Source organism: Manis pentadactyla, chromosome 12, assembly GCF_030020395.1.
Source record: "Manis pentadactyla isolate mManPen7 chromosome 12, mManPen7.hap1, whole genome shotgun sequence".
Classification (NCBI taxonomy): domain Eukaryota; kingdom Metazoa; phylum Chordata; class Mammalia; order Pholidota; family Manidae; genus Manis; species Manis pentadactyla.
Genome location: NC_080030.1, coordinates 14,747,660 through 14,761,346, shown reverse-complemented (window position 1 = coordinate 14,761,346; position 13,687 = coordinate 14,747,660). Strand labels below are relative to the sequence as shown.

Genomic DNA, 13,687 nt, shown 5'->3' with positions numbered 1-13,687 from the left:
ACGCCCATCTACAGGGCCCTGGGTACCCCATCTACCCACTCCCCTGGCCTCCCGATTCACCCACTCACCAGCCCCAAAGCCTCTCCTAGGAACACATCCTGTTTCCCGGCTTACCAGTCCCCCAACATCCCCAGGGTCACCCTTCTCTCCTGGGATGCCATCTATACCCTGCAGGGGAAGGGGAGACAGAGTTGGGGGGTCATGGGGATGCAAGAGAATTGGGGGTGAGGCTTTGGGAAACTGAAAGTTATTTGCTCCACAGACCTTGCCCTGTCTGTGGCAGCGGGGGTGGTGGGGAGACAGGGACAGAATTAGGGAATCTGCTGGGCTTGGGGGGCGGGGGTGGAGGACGCACACCTACCGAAATTCCAGGGTCTCCAGGGGGTCCAAGATCTCCTGGGAGCCCTGTGGGGCCCTGGAAGACAGCAGAATGGGAATGAGTCACCATGCCTCTGAATTACTGAGCATTCATTCATTGCTCTGGCAGCTGAACCGTGTCCAGGGATGGTTCTGCTAGAGTGAACATTCTAGCACTGGATGCGTGCAGGTGTTGAGCTACAAACATAACGTGCATCCTCTCACTTTGTCCTCCAGTTCTGAATTAGGGACTCCCAGGTAGAACCAACCCTCAGAAAAAGGGCCACAGCAAGCCGTGGGGTGGTGAGACCGTGGTCGGGGTCCCACACACCGTGAGGGTCCTTGCTGCCCTCCCACCCACCCTCTCCCAAGCTCCTATGATGGGAGGGTCTCAGCTTTCAGCCCTGATGCCAGAATCCCACATCAGCCCCAGCTTGGACCCAGCACAGTCTCAATCTTGGCCTCTCCAACACTGTCAGAATGAGTCAGTGCGGAAGCACATTTCACCCCCTACAATGACATATAACCACTGCATTTCTGTTTGTGTGCTCGCTCACTCACTCACTCACTCACTCACTCACTCACTCACTCACTCACTCACTCATTCATTCAGCCATGTTCCAAGTTGCTTGAGGAATTAACACACTGGAGGAGGGGACCCCTGGCTAGAAGTGGGGGGTGTGGGTTCAAGTAGACACAAGCACCCCTCCCCATCTCTGACTCCACCTCCCCCAGGACTCACCACATTCCCTTTGCCTCCATCCTCTCCAGGGGGGCCTTTCTTGCCTGGGGGTCCAGCAGCCCCAGAGGGGCCCGAGTCTCCCTTTTCACCGACTTCTCCCTTTGGTCCCTTTGCAGAAACAGGTCAGATGTCAGAGCAGCCTGAACTCTCCAGGAGTCAAGGGTTAGTATACCTGGACTCAGGTATCTGGGTGGTCTGGGACTTTCCTGGGGTCAGAGGCCAGAGTAGCTTAGACAGCCAAAGGTCAGAGATCAGAGGAATCTAGTACTTATAGGAGCCTAGGTTCTGGATGGTCCAGTTGCCTAGAAGTCCTGGGCAGGATTGGTCTAGTCCAGGTGCCACCCTGGAGTGAGTTAAAAGAGGGAACCCCTCTGGGCAGCTCATCCCCAAGCCAGGGCTCACAGTTTGGATCTGAGCCCCAACTGGCTCCCTTGTGCAGTGTACAACCTAGAGAACTGTATGTAGCAGCCCTGAGACCTTCCAGGGCTCTATAAACAAGACAACTGGGGATGCCCAAAGGTCCCAGGTGGGTACCCAAAGGTCAAGGTGGCCTGAGATGCCCAGGGGTCAGGCATTCCCTGAGATCAGGGTCAGGGTGCAGGGGCACAGGACACACTCACAGGGATGCCTGGGGTTCCTGGGGGTCCTAGGTCTCCAGCCTCCCCTGGCTCACCCTGCAGGAGGCAAAGTGAGGGTCAGGAGGGGCTCCCCAGAACAGCCATCCCCACACAGGACAGGTTGTACCTCCCCAACCCTGTGCAGCCCCTGCCCCTACCTCACCTTCTCACCCACAGCACCTGGCTGACCAACTCCTCCAGGCAGCCCTGGAGAGCCCTGGAGACACACCGAGGGGTAGAAGTGAGACTGTGGGATCTAAACAGCCCCTTCTCGGCCAACAGATGTCCCCGCCTCTGAGGCATCCTGCTACCTGCCAGAGTCCTCACCTCAGATCCGCTGGGGCCATGGGGACCCCGAGGGCCTGGAGCTCCGTGGGGGCCCTGTGGGACAGTCAGAAGAGCAGCCAGTGACCCGACAGCCCTCCCCAAAGGCACCAATAACAACAAACACCACCCCTGATGCTCGTGACCCACAGCCTCCTTACCAAATGACGATGTGCTCTGTGACCCCCACCCTGCCAAGGCAATGGACCACCCACCCTGCTGCCCCCCTCCTCTCCCACCTTCCCCCAGGGGTACATACCATAGACCCTACGTCTCCGACCTCCCCCTTCTCTCCAGGAGGGCCTGGCAGCCCCTACGGAACAAAGGAGCAGGAATGGGGCACAGGGTGTGGGGGAACCAGAAGCAGTACCCCCAAGCCCAGACACCCACCTGCAGGCCAGGGGGGCCGATCACCCCCACGAAGCCTCTCACTCCGTCATCTCCTTTCTGCCCAAAGAGGCCTGGGGGTCCTCGGCGTCCCTGAGCCCCATCTGCTCCCTGGGAGAAGGAAGGGAGTGGAGGACAGTTAGGGTCCGGGTGGGAGACAGGCTCAGGATCAAAGTCAGGACTGAGGTCAAGGGTTAGAGTCAGGGTTGGGATTAAGTTGGGGGGGGTTTGGAGTTGGGAGTGCAGGTTAAGGGTCAGAGTTTGGGAATGGAGTCAAGGGGTGAGTCAAAATTTTGAGATGGGCACTGGGTGGCAAGTCAGACTTAGATTGAGGTCAAGGTCATGAGCAGGGTTCAGATGGGGTCGAGATGGAATTTCAGGTTGGGTTTGAGATGGAGGCCAAGGTCAGATTCCAAGTCTGAGTTCAGGTTTGGGGTCAGCATTGGACGGTTGGGGTTCAGGGTAGGACTGGGTCAGCATCCGGCTAAGGTGGGCTGGAAGTTGAAGTTTGGGTTGTGACTCAGGTCAAGGTCATGACCAGGGTTGAAACTGGGGCTGTGCTGGCATTCAGGGCTGGGGCCGAGTTTGGGTCTGAGTCATGGTGGAGGATACTGTCCCTTCCTGTCTGGGATCCAGGGCATGGTCACAAAGCTGGGCACACTCACCGGGGAGCCTGGGTGCCCCACAGGGCCTCGTATCCCTGTTGGTCCAGGTGGGCCCTGGAAGAGCAAACAGGGCCAAAAGCCCCCAAGTTCAAGATGGGTTGTGGGTGCACTAGAGATGCCAGTCACCGCCCCCCTGCCTGCTCCCCTTACGGGGAAGTGATAGCTGCTTCCTCCCCATCCCTGCCTCCCCGGCCACCAGCTGAGGGGATCAGACCCAGCCATCCGACCTAAGCTGGGTCCTCAGGACTTTTCCCAGAAGGCCTGCCGGGACTGAGCTGGCCTGGCCGGCTGAGGCCGAGCCCTGAGGCTCAAGTCCCTGGGGGCAGAGGGGATGCGATGCCCCAGAGCTGGGCAGAGCCACAACCAGACACAATGATGGGCTACCAAGGAGAGGGAGAGAAGAGGGTCACGCGCCTGCCCCCCGCTCTCCTGGGGCCCCAGCTACGTCCCCCTCCATCCTCCACAGCCTTCTGCCTCCCCCAGGATGGCCCCCACCCCGGGGCTCCCCACTCACCGCATCTCCCTTATCACCTTTGCTCCCCTTGCTACCAGGAGCGCCCACTTCCCCCTGCCAAGGAAACAGGGTGAGGGCGGACCCTGCTCCCCGCCCCAAAGGCCTGCCAAGCCTCTCCCTTGCCAGGACCTCTCACCTTGTCGCCATCCTCACCGGAAGGCCCTACAGCTCCTGGGGGTCCAGGGAGCCCCAGGGGCCCTGGGATCCCATCTTTGCCAGTGGGGCCGGGGGAGCCACGGTCGCCCTGGTGGGGGAACAGGGTCCAGGGTAGGAGGGACGACCTGGTACGTGGGAGGGTGGGGTCCTGAGGATGCTTGGGGAGTGGGCTGGGCAGGCACTTACCGGGGACCCCTTCTCGCCTGCAGGACCAACAGGGCCTTGGCCTCCACTCTGGCCAGGAAGCCCAATGCCTCCTGCTGGGCCCACAGGACCCCGTTCCCCAGGGGAGCCCTGAAACAGGGGTGAAGGGTCAGGAAAAACAGCAATAGCAGTTCTCATTTATGGAGGGTTCTTCAGCTGCCAGGCTAAGATAGGTCCATTTGCTCCCCTCCCCACAGCAGCCAGGAGGCACCGTGAGCCCCTGAGTCAGGTCACACTGCCCTCTGCTCACAGCCCTCCAGGGCCCCCACCTCCCTTGGAGAAAAAGGGAAATCCTCCCTGGCAGCCCACAAGGCCTGTACAGCCTGCCTGTCACTCTCTGTCCTCAGTGCCACCCACTCGCACCCCTCCAGCCATACGGGCCTCCTCCAGCACACCAGGCATGGATGCGCTCAGGGCCTTTGCACATGCTGTTCCCCGTGCCTGAAACTCTCTTCCCGCAGACATCCGCATGGCTCCACCTCACCTTTCCAAGTCTCCGCTCAAATATCACCTTCTCAGGAGGCCTTCCCTGACCCATATTTCAACTGTTCTTTCCCTACTCCCCCTTCTCAGCGGGATTCTGCTTCCCTGCGTTTATCACCACCGACTCTTTGTCTCCCCTAGACTAGAACGTAAGCTCCAGGAGAAAGGAGGTCTTTACCTGTCGCTGTCTGGCACACAGCTAAGTATGTGTCAGACGGATCATCTCACGGAGATTTACAGTAATTTTGATATGGGGCTGTGTTACAGATGAGGAAACCACGGCTCATGGGGGGACATGACTTCCCCGCCAGGGGGGTGCAACCCAGTCCTGTTTGACGCCCCCACCAGCAGACTTAGGCCTGACTATGCCCCCTCCCCAGAGGCCCCAGGCACCTCCACCCTGCCCCCCACCAGCCAGCACATGGGGTCACACTTACGTTGGCCCCTAAGGGGCCCAGAAGGCCCTTGTCACCCTTCAAACCAGTAGGTCCCTGAGGGAGGAGATGATTCACAGTCAAGAGACCCCCAAAAGGGTGGGGGGTCCTGTCTTCACTCGGGGGGGTCACAGTTCCTACCCCCTTCCTGGGACCTAAGGATCAGGGGTCTCAGTCCTCCAGGCGCCTCTGGGTGCCATTCTTTTCCTGCCACGGTTGCCCCCACCCCGAGATCCACTGCATGTCCCTCCGTGACCGCCTTCTCCTCCTCTGCTACACAGCCCAGCAGGACATGCGAGGGCGTCCCAAAGGATGCTCACCAGGTCTCCCGGAGCTCCTTGGGGACCGGGGAAGCCCCTGGGTCCAGGGGGCCCTTCCTTTCCAAGGGGTCCTGGCGGCCCCAGGTCTCCCTGCAGGGATGCAGGGGAAGGAGGTCAGCCTCCAGAGAAGGGGTGAGCCCCAGTCTGTGAGTCTGGGCCTCCTCCCCAGGGGGCTGATTCTGAGCCTGCAGGCGGCGCAGGGCCACTCCACGGAGATCTCCCAGGGGCCAGGGTCTTACCTTGACGCCCTCTCTGCCTTCCAGGCCCGGAAGACCTTGTTCACCAGGAGGTCCAGGGGGGCCTGGGGGCCCCCTTTCACCTAGAGGCCCTGCCTCTCCAGTTTTTCCCTAGAAACGAAGGAAGCTCATCTTGAACAGGGGTGGGGGTGGGTGGCGGTGGCCTGGGGTGGGGGTGTATCTGAGACCCCCATCCCCCCAAATAGCCCCCAGCTGGGGAGACATATGGGGTCCAATCTGACCTGAGGGCCCAGGACACCGGCTGGTCCAGGTGGACCTGTCTGACCTTGGAAGCCCTGCGGGGGGGTGAGAATTAAGAACGTGTGTCAGATGGGAAGGAAGAAAAGAAGAGCCTAATGGGGTCATGGGTGAGAGGTCAAGAGGTCACTCACCAATTCTCCTCTCTGTCCAGGGTGTCCAGGGCGCCCATCTTTGCCTTGGGGGCCCTGAGAGACAAGGCAGGAGAAAGTTAAGGTCTCCCTGCTTCCCCCAACATCACCCACCCCCCAAATTGGGGTTCGCTCACTCACAGGGGGACCCTTTGGCCCAGAGAACCCAGGAGGACCTTGCAGACCTGGAAGGCCCTAGAATGGAATCAGACATCATGATCTCATCCTCCTGCTTGGCTACCCGCAACCCCCACCAACCAGCCCACATAAGGACAAGCCATTGAGCACTCTCTCCCCATGCCAGGCATGGGGTCAAGCCTCTGCACGCAGTAGGTCATTTCCTTTGCCACTGCAGCCCTTTGGGGCAGCGACTGTGGGTGTTCCCATTTTATAGTGGGGGAAACTAAAGCCCAGAGAGGCTAAGTGACTTGCCCAGGGTCACACAGCAGGTGAGTGGCAGAGCTGGGACTTGAACTCAAAGCTCTCTGGCTTCAGAAGCTGTGTGTTTTCTACTGCCTTATAATGTCTCCCTCCCTCCTGGGTTTGTCTCCCACCCAGAAATGTACACAAGAACTCACCTTGTCTCCAGGGACTCCGGGGGCTCCGTCCTGGCCCACATCGCCCTAGCGCAGTAGGAATGAGATTCAGGTCACAGAACAAACTCAACTCAGGGGGATTTGGGAGGGACTTGGTGAGCCTGGGGCAGAGGGCCTGCATGGGCCCCCCACCCCCACCCCATACCTTGGGGCCTGGCTGCCCTGTGGCACCTGGCTGCCCCCTCTCTCCACGGGAGCCCTGAGTAGAAAAGAGGCTGAGATTAGAATCAAGAGGATGGGAGAGCGCAGGAGATGAGACTGAGTCCTCCAGGTCCCCTCCCTCTGGGGACACTGACACCGCAAACCCTCTGCTCTGCCCACTCATGACCCCCCAGCCCTCTCCCCTTGCAGCCCCTCCTCCCAGCCCTGATGTCCAAGGCCCAGCAGGTGGAGAAGCCCCCCACGTCCTTACAGGTGGTCCCCGCTCTCCTTCCAGGCCTGGCTGCCCTGCCTTCCCCTGGAAAATAAACCGGGTAAGGGAAAAACAGAAGAAAGTGATGACGCGAACACACACACATCCAGAAACAAACCCAGAAAAGACGTCTGCTGCATATTTATTCATTAGCCTTTCACACACACACAAATACAACTTATACACACAAGCATGCAAAAATCAGACACCCAACTACACCTATGATTGCACCTACAGGGCGAATGCAGCCTGAGGCTGACACATGGAACTCATCATGCAGTATGTCCCTTACACACGTGTATACTCAGTGTAAACACATGTATACAGATTCATGAGGTCACAGCCCTTATAAACACAGTGCAAGCATGCTCATGTGCAGATATACGTTCATTTGCACACCCAAGATGCACACACAGTAACACAATGCACATGTGTATACACGATCTCCCAGTGTATGCAGAAATACACGCACATATGTGTATGCCCATACCAGTTTGCACACGTGTATGTGCCTCTCACACACATGTCCACAGTCACACCACATACATGCAGGCTCATGTCCTTGCTCACCCGGGCACAGGCCCCATTCGCAAACCCAGATCCACAGGAGCCGCCTGTGCTGTACTGCCAGGTGGGGTCGCCACTAAGTGCCCCGCATTGCACGCGGGAATATGTGCACACACCAGTGCCGCCAGGCTCAGACACAGCCACCGGGGCCCACTTGCTGTCATGCAGAGCCATTCATGCTGTTCCCAGGCAAGACCTTCCCTCTTTCCTGACCCCTGGATCATGACTCACCCGCTTCCCTTTCTCTCCTAATGGTCCCTGGGGCCCAGGAAAGCCAATAGATCCCTGAATAGAGAGAATCAGAGAGACGGATGGGGTGAGGAGTGGATGGTGGGCAAAGCTGATCCCCATTCAGCCACCATCCTTTCCAGAAGTTTCTGTGGTCCCTCCAGCTCCAGCCTCCTCCAAGGTACCCTCTTCCCTCCTCTTCCCCCACCCTCCCTGCCAGCTCTGTGTCTACTCCAGCCACATTGGCCTCCTCAGTGCTGCTGGGGCACACCAGCACACTTCTACCTCAGGGCCTTTGCATGGCTGCCCCCTCATCCTTTGCCTTAAATGTTCCTCTCAGATTCCCCCAGAGGCAGCTACTTCTCATCACTGAGACCTCATTCAGATGTCCCCTCCTTCGAGAAGGCTTCTGTCACCACATCCTCCAAGTCACCCTCTGTCAATCACATTGTCCTAGTTTGCTGGTCCCATACCATTTGTACTGAAAAGACCTTGTTCACTTGCTTACTTATTCAATGCCTGTTTTCCCCACTAGGGGATAGCCCTCTGGTCTTATGCCCCATGACCTGGCACATAGCAGTGTTTGCTTAATATTTGTTAACTAACGTCAGTGCTGTCCTGTCCATCTCTGGGACGACTTCCCTCCACCTGGTGGAACACATCACAGGCAGGCTCTGATACTCCCTCCTATCCCTCACGGTCTCTTGAATCCCAAACCTACCAACTTGACTAGCTGTGTGGCCCTGGACACATGACTTAACCCCTCTGAGCATCAGTCTCCTTGTTTATAGCCTGGGGATACCAACACTACCTCCCTCACAAGGTTTTAGTGAGATTAAAAGGATAATGTGTAGAAAGTATTTAACAGGGTGCTTGACATGTAGTAAGTGCTTAAGAAATGTTATCTGGCACTGTTACCCTGCTGATTATTGCTACTATGGAATGGATGGGTGTCCCCTGGCCTGCCAATTCATATGTTGAGGATCTGATCCCCAGTGTGGGACCTTTGGGAACCAAGTAGGAGCCCTCATGAATGGGATTAGTGTCCTTATAAGAAGAGGTTCCCCTCTCTCTCTCTTCCTCATGTGAGGACACAGAGATAAGAAGGATGTCGGCAAACCCGAAAGATAGTCCTCACCAGAACCCAACCGTGTGGCACTCTGATCTCAGATTTTCAGCCTCCAGAACTGTGCAAAATAGAACTCTGATTTAAGCCACTCCATCCCAGACACTGCCGTTACAGCCACCGCGGCCCGTGAGGTAACTGACACCCCGCGCCTTCTGATGCACGGCTGGCTGCCCACAGTGACTGGCCTTGGCTGGGTAGTTTTGTTCTAACTCTCATGAGAGGTTCTGAGTTCTATTCTTAGTGATGTTACCTTGAGTCTACTCCCCAACATGTTGATGTCAGTTGCCTTTGGTACTGGAGTCCTGAGACTTAATGAAGGTTTACAGAAATGGGTGAAATGCAAAAAGGAATAGAAAGACATCTATCAAAGCTAAGTTAAGTGGCAGAGGCTCGGTGCAAAGGGAAGTCATTAAAGGCATGGGCAAGACAGTGGTACCAGGCTGAGATGGCAAAATGTGGAAGTCTGGATGGATTCTGCACTCAGATTTCTTCCCATGTGTCTTTAACTTTCTGCTCCACTTTAGGTAAACAAAAACTATAACGCATCCATGATGTAATACAGGCGGGGTGTTAAGCAGAAAGACATGTCTAATCAGTAGCCTCATCCATCAAACCACTGGCAAATATGTGCACTTGTATTTAAGCACATTTGATTGTAAATGATAATCAATCCAAGGCATAGAAGATATGCATCTTTTATGATTCTCCTCCTTACTGACTTTCACGCCAAATAAGGAGCCTACCATTTTATTATCAGAATCATCAAGGTTATCATAACTAAATGGATGGTAAATATGAGGTGAAAGCTGCTGGTATCTCCTTTTTGCAACAGAGAAAGTGGCCTCACAAGATCTGCCTAAAGTCAGATAACAAGGAAGGGGTGACTTGCTCAAGGTCTCCTTACAGGTAAGGGGTGGGTGTTGGAGCCCAGGTCTGTCTGAGGCCAAAGGCCACATCTTATTCTGTCCTTCACTGACCTGTGGAGTGCACAGCTCACTGCCCAGACCACAGCCTGGCTGCCTAGATATTGAACAGTCTCCCAACCCAGCCCCTGCTTGCCCTCGCCCCCTGGCTTCTTACCTTAGGGCCCGGGCGTCCTGGGTAACCTGGGAGCCCTGGCACCCCCAACTTGCCCTACGGAGAGATTATGGGACAAAGGTCAGAATCTGCAAGCTGGAGGTCAACAGGGCAAGAGCATGGTGGCAGGGGCCGCAGTGTGGGATTCAGAAGCATGGCTTCGAGGCCTGGCTCCTGCCTGCTGGGGGGTGTCCGTGGGCAGCTCATTCTACCGGTCCAGATCTCAGTCTCCCTGTCTGTGCAATGGGAACAGAAAGGCCTATTGCCCATGGTTATGGGATAAAAATCGGAATTGCTCTGTAACTCTATGTTGGGGAATTAAAGGAGAGGATGGGATAGCATGGTAGCTGTCTCCTGACATCAGAGATAAAAGAGCAGAGGGCAGGAGGCAAAGGCCAGGGAACGTGACCACGGATGGGAGGCTGGAGAGTGGGCTTGGGGGTGTGGGCCAAAGGCCATTAACCTTCTCCCCAGCCGAGCCTGGGGGTCCTTCCTCGCCAGCCAGCCCCTCTTGCCCCTTTGACCCTTCAGGACCATCTTCACCCCGGGCACCTGGGGGTCCGGGCTGCCCCTGGAATAGGAAGGAGCTATCAGTCCCTCTGCTACTCCTGCCCCCATCGTAGCCCCAGCCCACCCCCGCCCTGTCTTCCCCAAGTCCCCCAGACCCAGCAGACCCCTCACCTGGACACGGTCTTACCCGATCGCCTTTAAGCCCCCCATCGCCCTTGAAGCCCGGGAAGCCATCCTCTCCCTGTGGAGACAGTGCAGAGGTCAGGGGTCAAAGTTTCAGGGAAAGGACCCAGCCAGAGCCCCATTACTGGGGAATCTTCTCCCTTCTCACCTTTTCTCCTTTCTCCCCCTGGAGGCCCCGGTTGCCAGAGGTACCCTAAAAAATAAAAAAACTCTCAGCTCCCTCTCCAGCTTAAAGAGCCCCACAGTCCCGTCCCCTGTCCTGAAACAGCCAGGACAGTCCCAAGAGGATGTCAGGCCAGAGTTGGGGGCGAGGGGTCAGCCTCAGAGGAAATGACCTCTCCCCACAGCCCGCCATGTGGTGTGCAAGAGGCTGCCTCCCCACCTCCACCCGTTTCCAGTGGCTGCCTCCCAAGGTCATCTGTGTGGGGGTGTGCGGGGAAGGCCAAATTTCCAAGTAATTGATTTCCATCTCCCGGGGACACTGTGTCCACAGTTCCTTCTGGCAGGAGAAAGAGGACGCACATTCCAGGCACCGGCCTCATTCAAAGGAATGTTCCTCACTGCACTGCCTACAATTCGACTCTGTGCCTGGCAACACGGCGAGTCTCTGCTTGGCTCCAGCAACACAGCGGCACGGCTCAGTGTAAGCCCAGGTGCCGCTCACACCAAACCCTGGGCTTGGGTCACAAGGAAGGCTGCACTTGGCTACCAAGAAACTGGGCTCAGGGACTAGAGTGAAATTGCACTTGGCTACAATGTAACTGTGTGTTTTGACAATAGCATGACTCCAGCCACAAGACAATTTGCGTGACCACACTGCAAGCGAGCTGAGCTATAATTGTTCTCTGGCCCTGGCTACAATGTAACTAGACTCAGCTACAACAAAGCCTTCAACTATATGTATAACTATGCCTGGTTCCAATGTAACAGGGAGCTTGGCCATCCACAGGGCTCAGCGGCAGCTGCAATACTATAGCCACCTCCTTGGTGGTGGTGTAACTGAGTCTGCCAACTGCGCAAAAATGTGAGGCGTTGGCTCAGAGCTACCAACAAACTCTGTTCTCAGACCACAGGTGACACATACCTGTGCTTGGCTACAATCTAACTGGATTCCACTACCAAATAGATGTGAATTCCCATATCCCTGCCCTTGGTCAACAGTACACCTCTATGGGGCTGCAGGACAGCTGGTGGCTTGTCCCAGCGTTTCTACACCTGTGGGTCATGCGGCTCTGGGCTTGAGCTAAAACACAACCACGGGCTTGACTATAAGGCGCTAACCTGGGCTCGGATGTGGGGGGATGTGGCATGCGTGCTTCCAGTGAAATGGGTCCCGCCTCTAATGGGGTTAACTGTTCTCAACGACAAGGCAATTGCCATACTGTATGCTGCCCTCTGGCTGACCCGCTCCAGAGCAACACACACGCTTTAATATATGTGGGACCTGAGCCCCAACCCCACCACACCTTGCCTGGCAAACTGATTCTGCTCATCACACATGCAGAAATTTCTAATGCAGCTGGTCCCCCCCGAAGCCAGTGCTGGTGAATTACCCCCACCTGTAGGCACCAACTCTCACCTACCTTCACACCCCGAGATCCAGGATAGCCCGGGGGGCCTGCCGACCCTTGTGGACCCTGAAATGGAGATAGGATCATGTTCTCCCCACCCCACCCACATTCTCAGCCACTTTATCCCCCTCCTGGTGAGCCCTGACTCCTGAACCTGCCTCCCCACCCTCATGCCCAATCCACCCTCTCTCCAGGTCACTCACCTGGGCCCCCTTTTCTCCCATGGGGCCCTCATGGCCTGGGTGACCCTGTGGGAAAAAACACTCTAAGTTGTCAGAGACCCAGATTTGCCATCCAAATTCCCAAGCCTCTCCCTTCTCCTCCTCCTCCTTCCAGCATCCCGGTCTCACCGGAGGGCCATCAGATCCGGGGAGGCCTGGGATTCCTGGATTCCCAGGGGGGCCCTGAAAGAAGACAAATGGTAGGGGGGAACTGAGGGTCTCGGCGCCTGGCATTCCACCAGCAACAGCCCTACTCGGACAGGCAGCCACATCAAGATTACAGAGCGAGCAAATCCCATGGGCCAGGAAATCGATCCCCAGCTTGGCCCAGACTTGCTGTGTGACCCTGAGCAAGCCCCTTCCCCTCTCTGAGCCTCAGAAATCCTCTGCCTCTGGGAGGGCTGAGACAAGGGACGTAAAAAGCAGTGTGGGAGCCATTTTGGTTGGGGGGAGGGCGGGGAGTCCCCAGCTGCACCCCTGCCTTTAGAGGAGGGCCTCTCATCCACAGCTCCAACTTAAGAGGAGTGGGCCTAGGCAGGCATGAGGTGACCCAAGGCAGGCATGAGGTGACCCACTATGTCCTACAAATGAGTGACAGGTCCAGGGGTGAGCACCTTGGCTCCGCTAAGCCAATCAGATTGTCTGCTGAAATTTTAACATTTGGGATACCCTATGTCACAGAAATTAGGATCAGATGGATGTGGGTAAAGAAACTATAAGTTCGTGAGGAGCTGGGGACTGAAAGGGAGACAAAGCAGCCCAAGGCTGTGCAGAAGCTGGGGACAGAGGACAGACTGGGATACATTCTGCCAGGGGAGGCAGAAACAGATGTGCAGACGAACAAAGACGACTCCACAGGGCCCCAGAGAGTGATCCTCCTGGCCCATGAGTCTTGGTAACATTTTCTGTGATGGGCCTCTAAGGGTTCCCCTGTACCCTGACAATATCCCTTATGTGATCTAGGCTTGGTGGCTTCCTGTTTCTTGCAACCAGCCCTTTTCCCAACAATTACACTTTGTAACTCTGGGCATCTTGCAATTTATCACTATCCAGGGCTGGCACACAGGGCCGGAGGGAAGCTTTCTCTGTAGACAGAGTAGAAAGCAGACATGAGGGGGTGGCGGTAGGTAGAGCTGTCATTCACCTTCTCTCCAGGAGTGCCAATGGGTCCCTGGGGGCCGGGGAGTCCCTGGGGACATCAAAAAAAGAGGGCAAAGGGAAAGGTTAGGGAAGCCAGGAGTGGTCTATGACGTTGGCGGACCACCGCTACCCCCCACTTTTGGGAAAGATACGGCTCAAACCTGGGACCCAGGATTTCCCTGCTGTCCTGGAGGACCTGGTTCTCCTGGGGGACCCTGGGGAGAA

General features: G+C 56.6%; 1 protein-coding gene across 4 annotated transcripts in view; it reads right to left on the bottom strand.

The window, feature by feature from the left end:
- The window catches only part of COL5A3 (collagen type V alpha 3 chain), a 35,637-nt gene that overhangs the window by 9,428 nt on the left and 12,522 nt on the right, over positions 1-13,687 (bottom strand). For all 4 annotated transcript variants that reach the window (XR_008993092.1, XR_008993093.1, XM_036903575.2 and 1 more), the window contains exons 23-53: positions 13,624-13,677; positions 13,467-13,511; positions 12,452-12,505; positions 12,305-12,349; positions 12,114-12,167; positions 10,679-10,723; positions 10,535-10,588; positions 10,301-10,408; positions 9,841-9,894; positions 7,635-7,688; positions 6,837-6,881; positions 6,570-6,623; positions 6,407-6,451; positions 5,970-6,023; positions 5,832-5,885; positions 5,682-5,735; positions 5,443-5,550; positions 5,204-5,293; positions 4,887-4,940; positions 3,949-4,056; positions 3,743-3,850; positions 3,607-3,660; positions 3,093-3,146; positions 2,431-2,538; positions 2,300-2,353; positions 2,044-2,097; positions 1,880-1,933; positions 1,720-1,773; positions 1,100-1,207; positions 362-415; positions 115-168 (exon numbers count right to left, since the gene is read on the bottom strand). Coding sequence is in view for 2 of the 4 variants with exons in the window: in XM_036903575.2 (XP_036759470.2) it covers positions 115-168; positions 362-415; positions 1,100-1,207; positions 1,720-1,773; positions 1,880-1,933; positions 2,044-2,097; positions 2,300-2,353; positions 2,431-2,538; positions 3,093-3,146; positions 3,607-3,660; positions 3,743-3,850; positions 3,949-4,056; positions 4,887-4,940; positions 5,204-5,293; positions 5,443-5,550; positions 5,682-5,735; positions 5,832-5,885; positions 5,970-6,023; positions 6,407-6,451; positions 6,570-6,623; positions 6,837-6,881; positions 7,635-7,688; positions 9,841-9,894; positions 10,301-10,408; positions 10,535-10,588; positions 10,679-10,723; positions 12,114-12,167; positions 12,305-12,349; positions 12,452-12,505; positions 13,467-13,511; positions 13,624-13,677 (1,989 nt within the window). In the remaining 2 variants the exon portion in view is untranslated. The remainder of the gene's footprint in view (positions 1-114; positions 169-361; positions 416-1,099; positions 1,208-1,719; positions 1,774-1,879; positions 1,934-2,043; positions 2,098-2,299; positions 2,354-2,430; positions 2,539-3,092; positions 3,147-3,606; positions 3,661-3,742; positions 3,851-3,948; positions 4,057-4,886; positions 4,941-5,203; positions 5,294-5,442; positions 5,551-5,681; positions 5,736-5,831; positions 5,886-5,969; positions 6,024-6,406; positions 6,452-6,569; positions 6,624-6,836; positions 6,882-7,634; positions 7,689-9,840; positions 9,895-10,300; positions 10,409-10,534; positions 10,589-10,678; positions 10,724-12,113; positions 12,168-12,304; positions 12,350-12,451; positions 12,506-13,466; positions 13,512-13,623; positions 13,678-13,687) is intronic.